The sequence below is a fragment of the Triturus cristatus genome, chromosome 10 (assembly GCF_964204655.1).
Source record: "Triturus cristatus chromosome 10, aTriCri1.1, whole genome shotgun sequence".
NCBI classification, from domain to species: domain Eukaryota; kingdom Metazoa; phylum Chordata; class Amphibia; order Caudata; family Salamandridae; genus Triturus; species Triturus cristatus.
Genome location: NC_140593.1, coordinates 554,480,383 through 554,499,218, shown reverse-complemented (window position 1 = coordinate 554,499,218; position 18,836 = coordinate 554,480,383). Strand labels below are relative to the sequence as shown.

At 44.7% G+C, this 18,836-nt stretch overlaps 1 protein-coding gene across 1 annotated transcript in view; it reads right to left on the bottom strand.

The window, feature by feature from the left end:
• The window catches only part of LOC146789712 (tetratricopeptide repeat protein 21B-like), a 459,544-nt gene that overhangs the window by 162,942 nt on the left and 277,766 nt on the right, over positions 1-18,836 (bottom strand). The window contains exon 19 of the mRNA XM_085631181.1: positions 7,383-7,544. Within this exon, the coding sequence (XP_085487307.1) occupies positions 7,383-7,544 (162 nt within the window). The remainder of the gene's footprint in view (positions 1-7,382; positions 7,545-18,836) is intronic.

The window sequence follows — 18,836 nt, the reverse complement described above, 5'->3', positions numbered from 1 at the left end:
CGTGCCCAAAAGGACTTTGGGAAGAGCCTCATTAAACAGCAGCAGGGGCTCCAAAGAGCTCGCTGCTGGCTGAGGCACCTCAGGAGGTTAGTCCTGACCGCCACCATTGAAAGCTCGAGGTCCTCTGCCGCTCTCAGCAACACCACTGCGTACAACGCTCCCTCCTCCGTAGCCACGGTAGGAGGAGACAACATGCCAAGGTCAGGAGATGTGTCAAGACCACTGACATCCCCCAGTTCCTCTCCCCAGTCCTGCTCAGGTTGCCAATCTGGCCAAAAAGGGACCCCAGGAGTGAACAGGGGCACAAAAACGCCTTTCGGCGCCAGATCCGGCGTTGGATGACGCCGGTCCGGCTCCGGGCCCACTTCGGGATGGAGGCCGGGGTCGACGCCGGCCGGGGACATGACCTGCATCAGTTGCAGTGCCGGAGGAAGCGGCGCCGATGGAGGTGTAATGAGGTCAACCGGCATGGATCCAAGGCTTGCGGTGCTGTGGCCGGAGCAGACAGCAGAGAAGGCCCAGGCCCCCCCCCCCAACCAAGTCCGCAGGGACCGAATGCACACCGGCGGATTTGGGTCGCACAAAGATGGCATGCATTGCTTTGTAGAACGTACGAAGTTGGGCGGGAGTCGCACCGGGTCCTGGAAAGGGAGGGAAGCCCGCATCCCTCGTTGCGTCAGCCGACCGATAGGGAGAAGTCAAAGAGCGACTATGCTTCTTCGACTTTTTTGTGCTTCGACTAACCCGATCCGAGTGCGAAGACTTCAAAGACTTGGATGAGTGGTGATGGACCGTGACCAGTCACTCAACCTCCCCCGCGACTGGGACCTCAAACACTGCAGAGCCGACCGCCGGCGCTCAAGCAGCTTTCGTGACTGCTCCTGCAAAGTCTTTGGCGCCATCAACCGGCAGTTGGAGCACGACTTGGGGTCGTGGTCACGCTCCAGGCAAAAGAGGCACACGCAGTGCGGATCCGTAACCGACATCAGTCGAGGACAGGATCCGCAGGCCTTGAAAGCAAGCATCCCTCGTGCACCAGGAGTCGTAGACTCAAATAAAAAAAATAAAAAATAAAAAAAAAAGACGTCGACAATAGTCGTATAAAAGTCAGTCAAAAAGTGACTGGAGGTACCTCTCTCTCTGGATCTGCGCTGGCTGGCGCGGAAAAACATCAGCACGCAAGGGCAGCGTTTAAGTAGCTACTGCGACGTCATCCCAGTGACCACGACGCCAACGACGAACGTGGAGCCGACCAATGCCACCTTCTGACACGCAGAGGTACAGCTGACGAAAAAGCTTTCTGGATCCAGTCTGACACCTGGGGGTAATTCTAAGGTAAGGCATCTATAACTAACGTGTTTCTTTCACATATTCATTTCTACATGTCTCTAAATTATCACATTAAGCCCAGGCCTTTTGCCTTTGCCAATGGTTGTTCCGACATGCAGCACATACTCATGCAAAATAAATAAACCAACGTGAAACATCCTCCTCATTCTGTGAACTATACTTTACCCGAGAAAAGGCACCCAAAACTATTTAAATGGATGGTGCCTTTTTTCAATTGAAAACACCACACACTTTAGATATTTAGATTCAACACATTCAAATCACAGGCAAAACCTTATATTTAGAGCAGTAGGCTCAACTAAAAATACAAAAAATTCAAATGACAGACAATTTTAAGAATGTTGCATATTTTATAATTGTTTATATGCTGAATTTGTAATGTTTTCATAAACTGCACAAATAACTATAATTGAGTTGAACATCCCTTAAATATTACAAATTGAACAGCTACCCCCTGTGCATTTGATTCACAAACCTGGAAGGAGGAATGACTATTGAGTGACAAAGAAAGGCATCTGAAAATTACAACATGTCCCCATTATCCAACCTAATATATTTAGAGAAACTCACACCAAAACCTTGCTGTCACTCCAAGCACGAGTGTTTCTGCACATGTTTTAAGTTGATAGCCAAGAATACCTATTTGAACAGCTATGTTCAACCACATTTTTTCATCTGAAGAGAGACTTGAAATAAACATCGTTTCCTGTACAGGTCGATGGCAAAGTTCGCACTGAACAGGATGGACCAAATTCAAAAGTTAAATGCGCACTTACTATAAAATTAGGTGCAATTCCGAATGCATTTACAAAGACAATATCCTAATCTGATTTATAATTCACGATTGGTAGAACTTTGGCCTCACAAGATGAATTTGCAAATTCGGAAATTCTGCCCTAAATTGAATTATCTGCATTCACAAATATAGATTTGTTAGCGATCTAGAAGGTCTACCTGAACACTAAAAAACTTGTAAGTTTGAGTATTCACATACTCTTTGCAAATAGAATCCCAGTCTGGAAAAGTTTGCAAATTTACTTCTGTGTAGGGCAGGATTAATAGTAGGAGCAGGAAGGAAACCTCTCCAAAATAAATTAACTTAATGGGGGTCGAGGGCAAGAAGTTACTTCATCACGAAAATGTCGTTGCACATAGAGAAACAAGAATACATTTAGAAGTTCTAACACACATTTGTTTCACATTAATGCATGCAGAATTTTAGACCAGGTTGAAATTCTGCATGCATAAACGTTACAGATGCAAGTACTTTGAAAACTTCTACTATCGTAGTTTTGTAAAACACAAAAGTTGATCTCCCTTAGGATTAAAAGTTGCAAGGATAAACTCCTGACTTTTCCATCTTGCCCTTTTAGGTCTAGCATTCGAGACCTCCTGTATATACTTTAATATATACGTTTATACATTTTGTGGGCTCTGGAGATCAGCCCTAGGACTTGTCTGTTTCCTCTTATGGACTTTTTTCTGTTCAACTGCCTCTATTTAACTGTCTTGATAGAAAATGACCAGTAGAGGTCAGTAAAATACCAGAATTGATTTCTGCTGAAGGACCTTCTTTTTAGGTCTCGCCTACGCAGCACACATGCGCTGCTTAGGAAGAGACATTTAGAAATCGATTCCCTTTTTCTGCCAAAAACGTGCACGCTTTGCATTGCTTTCAATTGCACGTTTGGCGATTCCCTTGCGAGAGCCAGCTTTGAAACCATCTGTTTGTAATTAACAGATGGTTCCTGCTCGCTCTCGCAAGGGAAACAGGCGCAGGACCCCTCCTCTCTCCCCTCATCCTCTTTTTTTTTTTTTTACTTTCAGCGCGAGGCGCGCACACTTGTTTTTTTTACACTATCACCCGAAGCACATTTTGGAGTAATCATCCTTTGATCACCAGTCAGTACAGACAACGTAATCAAGAGTTTTGGCTACAAGGCAAAGCGTGTGAGTTTTCCTAAAGGTTCATCATGTGAACATGTCTGTAGAACGGACCCCAGTCTTGCATTACAAAGATTCTTAAGAAGCTTGCAGTTCGGCTGTTCAGGATTGATAACCTCCTTTCCAAAAGGACCAGTGGTGCGGATGTGCACAGTCAACTGTGACTTTGCGTGTCTAACAATAAATAGGCGGATGTGTCATTAAAATGTGAAAGCGCAGGAGTTTTATGTCGAGGGGTATCCACTGCATTGACCCCTTTCAGGGGCTAGAAGTGACAGCAGGCGTATTTCTACATGGCTGAGCCAGCGGCTTTCTTTCTCCAGCTGTACCTGCCTTTTTAAGATGCATTTCCTGTTCTGTGGCGCCGAGGAGGCCATTTGTGGAGATACACGGTCAGCCATCCAGACAGTCCTGTTTGCATTAGTATACTAAACTCTGAAACCGAAGGAATGAACTAGACGCTGTTACAGGAAGAAAACTCCATTGCGCACCGAAATTTTTTTTTATTTCATTCAATTTCTCTCCAGAGAGGCTAGTGGCAGCGTCTGACGTCACAGCCTCACATGCTTTAACTGTGGGATATTGCACTTGGACAGGGCTTTGAGTGGGCCTGGTCTTGCCGGTGCTCAACACCGGCAGTTCTTAAAAGCAGGTGCCGAGACGGGTCCCCATCGGGCTCTCCCTTTTTGCCCTCACCATGAAAAAAATAGATCTTAAATCAGCCGTGCCACCCTTCACTGCCTTTTAATGTAACTTCAAAGAGACTTGTTATAGTTCTTTCACAGTGCCACCATTTCAGAACTGAAGCATTTTCAGTATGATATTCTACGAAGGAATGGTTGTTGCTTATTTATCTTATGCAACTAACCGCCAATGACAAAGCAAATAGTACTGGCTTGTTGTAAGTGTAATGTTTGCTGAATTATATATCTGGATTTAACGACAGAAGTAACAAAATACCAGTGGGGTGGCACACTAAGCGAAGCATAGATTTTCAGCTTACCTGCATTTAACCCACGCTCTTAATTACATCGGCCACACCCCTTTGAAAGACCCTCGAGTTTTTTTTTTAATCCCACTTAAAGCCCTGCATTTGGATAATATAGGGCTGCTTCTAACCTCAATACAAGATTATGCAGAACGAATGTATGGCTTAAAACATAAGCAATCTTTTTATGCAATGTCGTTAGGGATGCATCAATACGGATAAAAAACCCACTTTGTTAAAGTGGTGTCAAAGATTTTTTTTTCCTTTGGAACACAAACAGTGGGTGTGCCTTCACTCAAGGAATTAATTTTCAGAAGGGGACGTATGTGATAAAATAGAATTACTTTCTTAATGTTTTCAGTTTATTTTACCAACTTGCCCTACTGAGCTTGACTACGGAAGTCTAACCTACTGGCTGTGAACTGTCAATTATTCTAAAGACGAGATCTTTTACGTTCTTTTCAGAAAATGAAAGAATACTTGGAAAAGCGGTGTGCTCTGGCATGCATAAGAGTTCTAGGTAGATCACTGTTCAGGCTACCACGCAAAGTGTACCCCATCCCTACCAATATGGCTTCTTAGCAGGTAGATGGAGCATTGATACCAGAATTCCACCGGCACCAAATTGTTGCTAATGCCACTACCAACTTTAGGGTTGTTTTGAGGTCTCCGAGTGAACCTCGGACCTTAGTCAATCAATCAAGATATTTATAGAGCACGCTACTCACCCGTTAGGGTCTCAAGGCGCTGGGAGGGGGGGGGGGGTGCCGCTACTGCTCGAAGAGCCAGGTCTTGAGGTGCTTCCTGAAGCTGAGATGGTCCTGTGTCAGTCGAAGGTGGGAGGAGAGGGAGTTCCAGGTCTTTGCTGCCAGGTAGGAGAAGGATCTTCCTCCGGAGGTGGCTCTGCGGATCCGTGGGACGATGGCGAGGGCGTGGCTGGTGGAGCGGAGCGGAGCTGGCGGGTGGGGGTGTAGAACGTGAGACGGCTGTTGAGGTATTTCGGTCCCATGTTGTGGAGGGCTTTGTGTGCGTGGGTGAGCAGTCTGAACGTGATCCTCTTGTTGACGGGGAGCCAGTGGAGATTTCTTAGGTGCGTTGAGATGAGGCTGCGGCGAGGGATATTGAGGATGAGTCGCGCAGAGGTGTTTTGTATGCGCTGGAGACGGTTTTTGAGTTTGGTTGTTGTCCCAGCGTAGAGGGCGTTCCCGTAGTCCAGTCGGCTGGTGACGAAGGCCTGGGTGACTGTTCTTCTGGTTTCGGTGGGGATCCTGGTTTAGTGTGATGGATTGCAACGTTTGAGAAATAGTGTGTACACCTTTAAAAATGTGGGTAATGAGAAACCTTTCCTTCGTATCAAGGTGCTGCCTTTGATTGTTTTTACTGCAAAGACCTTCTTATATGTTGATATGACGTCTCAATGTTTACACAAGCTGTAGATTTGAAACTGGCTTCCAACTATTCTCCATTCAGCAAGATTTTCTGTTTTTCTTGACCTACAACTAGACCCTATGTTTCCAGCAGGGTGTAATATCTGACTCTCGTAAAAATGTAATCTTTTGTGTTAACCACGGTGGTGAAGATAAAACAATCAGAGAAAGTCTGTGTTCTCATTTTGTTATTTGACTGTGTGCACGATTGATTGATTGTGTGCAGAAACTTCAAACCGCTTACTCGAGGAGGTGGAGAAAACAATTCCAAATGTTAAATCTTTTATCTGCACGTGCATTTGCACACTCCTCTCCCAGCATGGCATGCTTATTTTGTTTGTAATGGCTGATAAAATATTCAGCAGAACAAGAGGCAGTGGAACAAATTTCAATACTGTGAAAGAGTAGCTATTTTATTTGGTAGTGGCCTTCTCTCATTTGTGGACAAAGGCAATTAAAAAGTACTCCTTCAAGAAAGCATTTTCAAGTAGTCATTAGCGTACACTTCTGAAGTTATGCCGAACTACTCTGCTAAATCTAATGGCTTGTTTTGTCACTCGTTGGGTCATAGCGCCACACTTTAAACAAGCATTGGCACAGCCAATAGGTCTCCCTTTGGGACCTTATAAGTGTTTAGCCATGCAACAGTTGATGTTGTTGCACCAAGGATAACAAAACACTTATAAGATCCCAAAGGCGAGACCTATTGGCTATGCCAATGCTTGTTTTTATTTTTATGGCAACTACCTCTATTTAACTTTGATAGAAAACGACCAGCAGACGTCAGTAAAATACCAGAATGACTTTAGCATTCCCAAGATTCCAGTCCACAGAAATTGTCTTCCACGAGCACCCGTAGACAATATTTTTTCAAATCTTGTATTTTCAGTGATATGACCACGAAGGCCCTGATTTTATATCATAAACAGAGCTTTGGAGTATACCATTTTTACCGCTGAAAGGCAATATTTCTCTCCATGTGTTCCCAAACCTAGTGTGTCACACAGTTTGGTGCTTACTTTCCCTCCATGGTAAAGAACAGTAGATGTTTCAGCACCCAGGCTAATGTGCTGCATGCTAAATACATATAAGGTCCCAAAGGCGAGAACGATTGCATTGCAAATGCTTGTTTCACTCGGGTCCAGTGATGGTAAATGTTAACCAGTTACAGAAGCCATGAATGGACAAATACAATTTTGCTGTGAATCACTGTAAAGTTATCTATTGAGAAAATCCCTGTTGATGTTGGATGGAAGGCAGAATTCAGCGTGGGTAGTGTGTGAGGGTGAGGCAGACCTAAGAGGGGAGAAAGGTGGTTGGGATGGCAACTGGAGTTTTTGTCCAAGTTCTCTCAAGTGGAAGCAAGCAGAAAGGCATAAATGGCAAGACAACTTTATACAAGACAATGGAATTGTCACTGGAATCAATAATTTGATTCCATATGGCCCAGAGCAATGAGCTGTCCAAAATTAGAAAATGTATTACCTAACTTGGAAACAGAACTTTAATTGCATAGTAATAGTGCTTTAAAAAAATTAATAGAGAATGTACTATTAGAAAGTTCATCGTTCTTTGCCAATGATTATGTGAATACATTACAGCAAGAATAAACAAAAATTCAATTTTTAAAGTATATCAAAACCATAATTCTTAATGGTGAGAGCAAAATTTACCTTTTGTTTTCATCGAGTTCTTCAAACACTTCACCGCCCACAATTTCATTGTCTGGGTTGAGGCAGATCTGAACCATATTGTAAATGGCACGTTCCCCCCAGTCACTGTCTTTTCGTGCCTTGTTGAAAAATTTTAGTGCCTCGTTGGGTTCACCCTTGAACCTGTGGAAGAAATAAAAGAGTAGCAAGAAATAATAAGAAAAAATAATTTGAAGGGAACGAAGGAGTCTACAGAAATATGGATACAGAAATACTGTGGGAAATAGGAAGGGGCACATTTGTTTTGGAATTTGAACTTCAACACATGATTTTTCAATTACAATGTATTTTCATCAAACTAAAGCCTGTACTGACTTGAACCCGTTGTAGCCCACTGACACCAACTGCCTGATTATGGATGTGCCCTAGGGGCACAAAAGTCATTTGCGCCTGCTTATTGTACACTCCGGGTACTTTTAAATTACAGCATAAACTTGTATGGCCGCATCTGTAATATGGATGGAGAGGGTACACATCATGCATCTCCACAATGCCAAGTGTTACTTATTTGCATGGAATGCAGTGTGTGAGAAAGTCATCCTTTTTGCCCCGATCTCCCCTATGTTTTTGCTTGCTACCCGTGGTAACGGACTGACTGCGCCCTGGGCCTTGCTTACCAGGCCCAAGGCCATTGCTGTGATTAAAAGGATATGCTAATTAGGTGTAATAATAATTGGTGCCGACAGCCTAGCTGTAAGTCCCTAGTATATAATAGGGCATGTAGGTTTAGAGGTCCAGTAGACTTAATGCACTTAAGTGTGCTTTACTGTGGTGCCTGCTGTGATCTTAAAGCCTTTATCTTAAATTTATATGCAAATTCGATTTTGGATTTACAGGTACTTCCAAAGTATCAAACTACCTTATGTTTACATATAAGTCACCACTAAGGTCTCCCCTAGAATCCTTTGTGAATAAAAAAAAAAAACTGGAAGTGTATGTTATACGTAGACCTAATTGTAAAGGAGTACATTTCCAACTGCTTTTGATATATTTTTTATGTAGAAGGAAGAACTGTCAGAATGCGTAAAGCCATGGTTTATGCTCCTGCTAATGAGTTTTTCTGGCATTTTCCGAATTTATGCTTAGTGTTAATGTAGTGACATATTGAGAGCTTGTAGTTTTAACCTGCTCTGGATTCAATCCTGGATACAAGTGCAACGGTAAGAGTCAGACATTCTTCAGCTATGAATGTAGTAAACAACATGATAAAAATTTGTCTTATAACTCTGTGGAGAGCACAACTGTACAGAATGTTCATACCCATTCTCTTAAGTCACACATGGTTCTGTCACTAAATAAGTGTTCTCATTTGTAAAAAAAAAATCCTTCAAACTGAGGTTAATGCATGAACATGTATTATTTGTCTAACAGATTGTGTCTAAATCCTTATTGACTTACTCCTTGAAAATGCATGAAGAGAAACTGAAAGGGTCATCTTAGCTGAAGAGGATATTGAGGCGACACCTGGTAAAGTATTAACATCCTCCCACTAAGGGTAACCTTAAGAGGGTGACCAACGTAAAATATAAAATTATTGGAGTTTAGTGGCAGGGCAGAATTTGCTATGATAAAACTACATCATAACGTTCTCTTCTTGTTTTGGAGACTGGGAGGTGGATCATTGTTTTGGCAGAGCCTCATAATTAACTTTATCTTCTCCTTGTCCAGAAAGGGTCTCATCATAAATGCAACAAAGAGGCATTGTTAGAGTAAGGTCATTTGTTTAATCTCTGCCGGTTCTTGAGTTTTCTGAAGATTCTCCAGAATACCTACTCAGCTATGTGATTTTTTTTTCTTTTTACTGAGACTTTAACTTGGTCCTTACAATTTTCATGTTTGGGGTGATGCATTCTGGTCCTCCAGTAGCCTTCACCTATGAAGCCTGTGCCATTTTTGGGCACCACCACTACATACAAATACCATATTGACACAGCATTACGTGCATGTCACAAGTCAACATTTGTTGATTTGGCCCTTGGGTCACTTCTGGGGTCGTGGGTTCAAGCCACACAGGTCCAGTCTTCCTTCAGGCATCTCAGACAGCAAGGCAGTCCTTCATCTGATGCCTCACAGTACCAGGAGTGTTCTGAGGAGAGGTCTGTGGGATCCACATTGATACCCATTCTAATCAATTCCACTAACCCCACTGGGTTTGTTGCCAGCCTGACTAGTGAGACAAAGCGGCAGCAGGCCTAGGTGTGAGGTTCATATGCCAGTGACAAGTAAGGCATTCTTTGAAGTTTAGGAAGGGACTGGGCACAGACCCATGGCCATCCCATCAAGGGAGGAGTCCCCATCCCTGCTCCCAGGACCTTTTGTCCACTGTCTCGAAGCAATGCACATTTCACCACTGGGGAGTCATCAGTGGTCAGATGACAGGTGGACACAGAGGAAAGCCTTTTGACTTGGGAAGGAAAATGACAACATCCTAAATGTGTCAGTTCTAAAATAATATAAAGTCCAACGTTACCATTAAGTTAGATTTTAAATTCCTCTTAAAATGAGTCCTTGAGCCATTTTTTTTAGCTACACCCAAATGAATTTAGCACTTGTAAGGAAATGTCCCTTTTTGTATGGTCACCCTCAGGTTTTTCAACAGATTCTGCTGGTTTTTCGACTGAGAATGCACTAGGACCTGCTAACCAGAGCTCAGTGCCCTGACCGTTAACCCCTTTGGTGCATGCGTCGGCCAATGGCGGCCCACCTTTAAACCGCCAGTAAAAAGCACAGGAGATTTTTTTTTTTTTTTCCCGGGGGAGACACTGAAGGCATTCCTGGTCTCCCCCCGCACCCCCTACCACCCATCTGTGACGTCAGCATGCCGCGATGGGGTTGTGCATAAACCAACCTTGCTATCCTACTGGTCTACTCGCACGGTTTGGTCAACCCCCATCTTCGCACCATACCTGGGCACAGACAATTCCGCTGCATTGCCTCGGGACCATCCAGACCATGACAGGTTGTTCAAAATTCAGCCTGTCGTGGAACATTTGTCTGCCAGGTTTCCAGAGGTTTATACTCCAGGAAAGAATATAGCCATTGATGAGTCCTTGATCTTGTATAAAGGGTGGCTGCTGTTTAGGCAGTACATTCCGAGCAAACGCGCTCGCTATGGCATCAAGCTGTACATGCTGTGTGAGAGCTCGACTGGCTATGTGTACAGCTTGGGTGTGTATACAGGGAAGGACAACTCTTAACCCTGTAGGTTGCCCTCCCTCGCTTGCGGTCACAGGAAAGATCGTATGGGAGCTTGTCCAGCCACCACTTCGCAAAGGTTATAACCTTTATGTGGACAATTTCTGTACAGGAGTAGAGCTGTTCAGTGAGCTCTACAAAGCTGGCACCGTGGTTTGCGGTACAATTTGTTGTCGCCGCAAAGGATTCCCGCAGGAGCTTGTTTGCAAGAAGCTCCAGAAATCCCAGAGCACTGCGTTGCGTTCCAACGAACTGCTCGCAGTCAAGTTCTCAGATAGGCATGAGGTGTATGTGCTCACTACAATTCATACTGAGAGCACTTCCCCTGTCATGGTTTGGGGTCAGATGGCCAAAGTCCACAAGCCCACCTGTATACTTGATTACAACAAGTACATGGGCGGGGTGGACAAGAACGACCAGGTTCTTCAGCCATACAATGCGAGTCGTAAAACTCGCACTTGGTATAAGAAACTGTTTACGCACCTGATCCAGATGGCAACATACAATGCGCATGTTATTTATCGTGAGACCACCACAGGAAGACTAATGGCTTTCCTTGACTTTGTTGTCTGTGATTGAAAGTCTCACTGCTACAGAAGCAGCAGCTTCCACTTCATGTGTTCTGGAAGACATGGCAAGGCTGCAGGACCGACACTTTGCTGATCAAATTCCTGCAACACCCAAAAAGGAGCGACCATGTCGTCGTTGTAAAGTGTGCTCGATGCAGGGAAAGGGGCAGGAGACTCGTGTTTACTGTCCCCAGTGCCCAAGTAAGCCTGCCTTCTGTTTTCCTACTTGCTTTATGTTGTATCACACTAAAACAAAATACTAGGAAATTGAATGAGGTGGAGCTGCCGATAGGTAAACCTTTCAATTGGTGGGAATGGATACCTACTGTCTGTGGGCAACTCCTTCACTACGCAAGCAGCTGCAGAATATTTCTTCCTCTACTTCAGGAAATCATAGACTTCAACAACTTTATCTGCTTTGAGAACGTGGCAGTTGTGCTGTTCGACAATTGATAAGTGTATTATAGTCTCCACGCTGCACATACTGGTGGACAGAACATATGCCACATTGTCATGGAGTACCCATGTTTCACATTCAACCGTTCTTCATGGTTTATGGTGTTAGCTTTAGAAAACTTTTGAAAATTTCCAGCATGTTTGCCTTAGTTTCAAAGATAGATATGCTTGCTCAGCTCGAGGAATGACTTTGCGGCATACTTTGGCACCACCAACTTGCATCCAAAAACTGCAAGGAGTTGGATTTAGCACAGTGAGAGCATTGATAACATGTGACAGTAATGTTTACTCATGCTTCAAGTAACTAGAGATGGAAGGCATTAGTATAGGGTCTCTTGACAATTACAAAAATGCTTGTTGCCGGTCCAGGGAAGACATGGCTTGGCAGTTCGGGCTGGACTGTTCCCATGAGGCACAGGGTCAGACTGATTTGCATATGGACTTGTCTGAACTGGGGTGGCGGAGTGAGCTAAAGAATGATGATGGATTAAATCCAGATCAGTTGACTGGGGGTGAGTGCTTGCAATGTTCAACACTCCGTCCATCATCCCCTTTGGTTTTGCTCTCTTGACAATTAGACAGAATTAGTTAGGACTCTGATGAGGACAGACATGAAAACGGGTTAGAACAGCTTATGGTAGGTGCGCTCTCCAAGGAATATTGCAAAGGTACAAGGCAGATAGTAAAGGAAGTATAGATACACGTCATGACTTCATCTTCACCCATGGATTCAAATCCATTGCTGCCACACTCGCACTGAATTTACTATAGTACTAAAGGGTCAATGCTGCTTGCCATGTTCATCCTCCGTTAGAACTTAGTAGATGGTCAGTTTGCTGTATGATGAGTGCATTACAGTCACTGTACATAACGGTGAATTGGACATATGCTACGTTGTCATGGGCTACCCGTGTTTCACATTCATCCGTTCTTTATAGTTTATGATGTTATCTTTTGAAACCTTACAGCATGTTTGCCTTAGTTTCAAAGGTAGATATGCTCGCTTAGTTTGAGATATGGCCTACAAGGATACTCGGACACCCCCCAACTTGCATTCACAAACGGGAAGGAGATGGATTTAGCATAGTGAGTGCGCTAAAGGCCCATGAAAGACATGTCTTTTTGAGCCTCATGTGGCTGTCTTGGAAGCCATTAGTAAAGGCTCACTCTGCATGCGTTCGGTAACGTTCAGGAAGAAGGAGGGGGAGACTTGACAGGTGGTAAAATGTAGTCAAACATTATGTCTTGTGGCATATGAATGTGATGGGCCCTTGCATGGCGTCGGTATGTTTGTGTGAGTGCAAGTGATTTGGTTGTTTGAGCGCGTGGCTGGTGGTATGGAAGTCTTGTGTGTGGTGTGTGAATGGCGTGTGAAGGGACCATAAAGCGGTTGGTGCCGTGAAGTGGCTTCATGGCTCACCTTCAGAAGCTTGGCTTCAATATTTATATACTTTGATAAGTATTTGTGCTCTGAAGCCAGCGTTTATGGAGGTGCTAAAACCAACCAGTGTAAGTGGTGGATTAGTTTACCAAATTAGTGTTAGATTGAGATTTGTGGCGGTGTAATGGCCATTTAGAAATCATTATTTTCTCAATATGGGTAGCATGGAACTTTGTGCCCTAGCTCAGCTGTCACCTAGGCAAACCTTCACATTTTTGAGTAGTAGACAAAGGGGGGAAGTACAAGGGTGAATGACTCGTGTGGCTCTCACAGTTTTTTTTTTACCCAACATGCCCTGAAAAGCACATGAGTGAGACACCATTTTTAATCGGGAGACCTAGGGGAATGCTGGGTGGTAGGAAATTTGTGTCAGCCCGGTGATGCCACAACTGTCCAGCACAAAAATGTGTGGAAAAAGTGATTTTTTCAGTTAAATTTGAGGTTTGCAGGGTATTCTGGGTAAGAAATCGAGGGGGATCCATGCAAGCCATACCTCCCTGGAATTCCCCGGGTATCTAGTTTTCAGAAATGTGTGGGTTTGGTAGGTTTCCCTAGCTGGCCGCCGGGCACAGGGCCAAATACCCAGGTGACCCCCCTTGCAAAACCAGGTTGTATTTTGATAGGCAATTTTGATGTCGCCTCAATGTGTTTTGGGACCTTGCCTGTCGAGGTACTTGGGCCTCCCACACAAGTGAGGTACCATTTGTTTCGGAAGACTTTGGGGAACGCGGGGTGGGTGGAATTTTGTTGATCCACACAGATTCCAGAACTATCCACCACAGAAATGTGAGGAAAATGTGTTTTTTTGGACTAATTTTTAGGTTTGCAAGGAATTCTGGGTAACAGAACCTGGTGAGAGCCAGTCAAGTCACCCCATCCTGGATTCCCCTGGGTGTCTAGTTTTCAAAAATGTATAGGTTTGATAGGTTTCCCTAGGTGCCGGCAGAGGTATGGTTCAAAATCTACAGCTAGGCACTTTACAAAAAAAGATGTCAGTTTTCACCGTTAAAATGAAGTGTGTCCACGTTGCCTTTTGAGCCATTTCCTGTTGCGGGCACTAGGCCTACCCACACAAGTGAGGTACCATTTTTATCGGGAGACTTTGGGTACCACAGAATTGTAGAGCAACTGTTATCATTGACTTTCGATGCATTTCTGCCTTCCAAATGAAAGACAATGTATAAAAAAGAAGTCATTTTGAAAAATGACCTATATGCTAGTATGGTACTCCCAATTTCGGAAATGTGCAAATATCTACGGTTTCTAAACTCTATAATTTGTTCCCATTTCAGAAATACATAGGTGTCTTTCATACCGATTATTCCATGTATACATTTTCCCAGAATAATTGCAATATACTCGGTACATAATAAAAAACGACTGCAAGACGCTGCTCAGTTATTGGCTCTGGGTTCGTTGGGTTCTTGGTGAACCTACAAGTCCTATATATCCCCACAACCAGAAAGGTCCATCGGATGTAACGGTATATTGCTTTCAAATAGCTGTCGTAATTATAAGTTACACGTGAAAACGTTGACACAAATGTCTTTTTTTCAACTAATTTTCAATTTTTCCTATATTCAACGGTTAGTTTCAATAAAGAAACCTTGAAGGATCTACACAAATGATCCCTTGATGAATTTAGAATTTTGTCTACTTTTCTAAAATGTATAGCTTTCCAGGATCCATTATTGCTTTCATACCCATTTCTACCATTTACTGGAAAGAGTTTGAAAGCACAATAATTAGCAAAAATAGGCTATGTCACAGAAAAATGACAAAACTGTAACAAATTTTTGTTTTCTGACAAAAGTGTTTGTCCCTGAAAATTGTGAAGATGGTGATTTCAGCACCACAACCCCACAACGCTTTCATCTGTAGCCTTTTTTTAATCATTTTTCAAAAATAAAAACATTCCTGTATTTTGGCTAATTTCTGGGAACCCTCCAGGAGAATCCACAAACCCTGGGTACCTTTAGAATCCCCATGATGTTGGGAGAAAAGGACGCAAATTTGGTGTGGATACATTATGTGGTCAAAAAGTTAAAGACCTAAGCGCAAACTACCCCAAGTAGCTAAAAAAGGACTCGGCACTGGGGGCGGTGGGGGAGGAAGGCCCAGCAGTTAAGGGGTTAAGTGTATGTCGAATTGGCTAAATTGAATTGGAAATGGCTAACTTACCTGTAAGTTCCTAGTAAATGGTACTCTGGTACCCAGGGCATGTAAGTTAAAGGAGCACTCTAGGGCTTGCAGCCACCCTGGAAATCCCGCAAGTAAAGCAAGTCCCCCAGTCCGCCACTGAAGACTGGTAAAGCAGTCGTGCACGACAAGCCCGACTTTTGCCATTTGAAGCAATTGCAAAGCGAGCACTTCCCCAGGACAGGTGTGTAAGTCACCTCTTTGACAGGCCTACCGAGCCCTAAAGGCAGGGTGCAGCATATGCCACATGCAGGACATGTACTTTACATGTCCTGGTAGTTAAACACGCAAATCCCCAGTTTTACTGGGGCAAGACTTGGTTGTCCAATTGGCAGGTACAGGATTACATGCTGACCCCTAAGCTATGCTAACTCCTGAATGGTGAGACCAACGTGAGCACTCCAAGGTATCAAACAACTTGTTACATTAAGCCCAACTTGTAGCTCAGGTCGAAATAAATGTAACTTGTTGCAGTGTGCAGCTTTAGCAAAGCTGCAACTTTGTTGCCTTTATAAAGCCTATGCATTCCATGAGCACATGGAGCCTGCTCCATGAGACAACTTTCTGCCCTCCTGGAGAGACGTGCCAACAACTCTCAGGAAGGAGAACAATGAGAGATTGCAGGCCAGGGAGGTATCTCCTCCCTCCTGCAGGAAGCCACTTACGTGTTAGCCACAAAAGGCAGGCTTCAAAGAGCAGATATGGGAACCCAGAGGGAGGGCTGTCCCATTTTTGAGGTACACAGGCTGGCAAGAGGAGCAAAGAGGGGAAACCAGTTGCAAAACCAGTTTCCCCAGGGCTTGTAACCCTGAGGTAACCACACCCGTGGGTGGGCTAGTGAGGTCCGTACGCACAGAGAGGGGTCTCGCTATCTTGGGAGCGGACAGAATGGCTCATCCTGGGATAGCCAGATGCCACACTCCACAGGAATTGGCCACCAGGTGGAAGAGAACCTGGTAGCCCATTGGCTACCAACTGTATCCTGTCCTGAGGGCCCTTTCCGAGCATAAAGAGGGCATCTCTGGTACACAGACCTCAGATCCCAACCAACTTGGAAGATGACCGAAGAAGGACTGCTGTACTGCGTGAGGGGCCAGTGAAGAGTGGCTGCACAGACTAGGACTGCACCTGGTGATTAGAGAAGAGAGGGACTGCGTCTGCTGTGTCCTGCTCAGGGAGAAGCAGTCTCTAGAGCCCAGTCAAACCAAGAGAACCCAAAGTGCCAGATGACTGGGACGCCGATCCAGAAACCTTGAACCCCTCATCACCTTCGTGTACTAGGAATCTCTGCAGGAAGACCACTATTGATCATGACGCATCCACAGAATCCTGAGAGGATCTTCAGCATCCTTCATCCTTTGCATCAGGCCACTCTATAGGAAGCAATCGCAATGTGGATAAAGTGCCTGCAACTGTTGAAAGACTGCAAATGAAACAAATGATGGACGAAATGCTGAACAAAGCAAACATTCACCCCCAGTCACAAAGATCTGGGTTGTGTTTAATCCATCGTTTTTTTGGATCACCAGGCCACCCCAGTTTGGACCAAGCATATACAAACCAGTCTTGAGCCTGCTCCAATGGGAACAGTCCAGCTTGAACTGCCAAGCCAGGCACTCCCTGGACCGGAAACAAGCATCCTGTGACCGGTATCGGGGCATCACCCCTCATCAGCCAGGCTAGCTTTCATCCAGTGGCGCAGTGAGCATGGGACCCACATCTGGGCAGACCCTTCCCACTTAGGGCGACAAAAGCAAATGAAACCAATGATGGATGGAATACTGAACAATGCAAACATTCACCCCCAGTCACAAAGATCTGGTTTAATCCGTTGTTTTTTTGCTCACCACGCCACCCCAGTTTGGACCCAGCCATGTGCAAATCAGTCTTCACCCTGCTCCAACGGATACATTCCAGGCTGGACTGCATAGCCAGGCCCTCCCTCGACCGGAACCAAGCATCCTGGGCTGATTTTGGGGCATCACTCCTCATCAGCCTGGCTAGCTTTAATCCAGAGGCACAGTTTGCATGGGACCCATATCTGGGCATACCCTTCCCACTTAGTGCGACAAAGGCAAGTGAAACTCCCATGGCTAGGTTCAAATTGGAATGGCAGGGGAGCAAAAAAAAAATTGGATTTAGGCCCAGATCTCTGTACTGGGGTGAATGTATGACATTGTTCCGCATTCTGTCCATCAATTTTTTTTTGCATTTGCCACCCAAAGTGGGACGGGTATGCCCAGACCTGGGTCCTGTGCTCTCCATGCCACTGGAGTCAAGCTATCCTGGCTGATGAGGGGTGAAACCCCTAAACCGGTCCTAGGATGTTTGTTTCCAGTCCAGGGAGGACCTGGCATGGCAGTTCGGGCTGGACTGTTCCCATGGAGCACAGGGTTAAGACTTATTTGCATACGATGAGTTGCGCACCATGTACTGCAAAACCTGTGCCACAGGTCTCTCCTGCTATGTCAATTTGAAAATGATGTTGAGCTGAGGACTGTATTATGTTCAATAAAAATATGTTAAAAAAATAAAAATAAAAGACTGATTTGCATAAGGCTGGGTTCAAACTAGAATAGCACGGGGAGCAAAAAAACAATGGATTTGGGTCCAGATCTCCATACTAGGGTGAATGTATGACATTGTTCTGCATTCTATCAATTGTTCTTTCTGTATTTGTCACCCCCTAGTGAGACGGGTATGCCCAGACGTGGGTCCCATGATCTCCATGCCACTGGAGTCAAGCTATCCTGGCTGATGAGGGTTGAAACACTGAAACTGGTCCTATGATGCTTGTTTCCAGTCCAGGAAGGACCTGGCCTGGCAGTTCAGGCAGGACTGTTCCCATTGGGTGACGTTCAAGACTGATTTGCATATGGCTGGGTTCATTTTGGAATGGCATGGGAAGCTAAAAAACGATGGATTTAGGCCCAGATCTCTGCACTGGGTTGAATGTATGACCCTGTTCTGCATTCTATTCATCAATTGTTCTTTCTGTATTTGTCACTCCGAGTGAGACGGGTATGCCTAGACGTGGGTCCCATGATCTCCATGCCTATGGGGTCAAGCTATTCTGGCTGATGAGGGGTGAAACCCTGAAACCGGTCCTAGGATGCTTGTTTCCAGTCCAGGGAGGACCTGGCCTGGCAGTTCGGGCTGGACTGTCCCCATTAGGCGCAGAGTCAAGACTGATTTGCATATGGCTGAGTACAAACTGGAATGGCCTGGGGAGCAATAAAATAATGGATTTAGGTCCAGATCTCTGTACTGGGGTGAATGTATGACATTGTTTTGCATTCTGTCCATCAATTGTTCTTTTTACTGATGGACTGCTTAATCTCTGGGAATTTAACTGCTCTTGAGGATCCTTGACGGGACCCCTGACTAGCGCCCTGCCGGAGTTGGTCACCCTAAGTACTTCTAACTGACCTCAATGGCACTTAAATGCTTAACACGTATTCCTCTGTGTAAGCCTTGCTGCTCAGTGCCACAACTACCCAGGATTGAGTTGAGGGTTTGACAGATGAAAACCAAGGGTCCTAAAAGGTTTGGTAA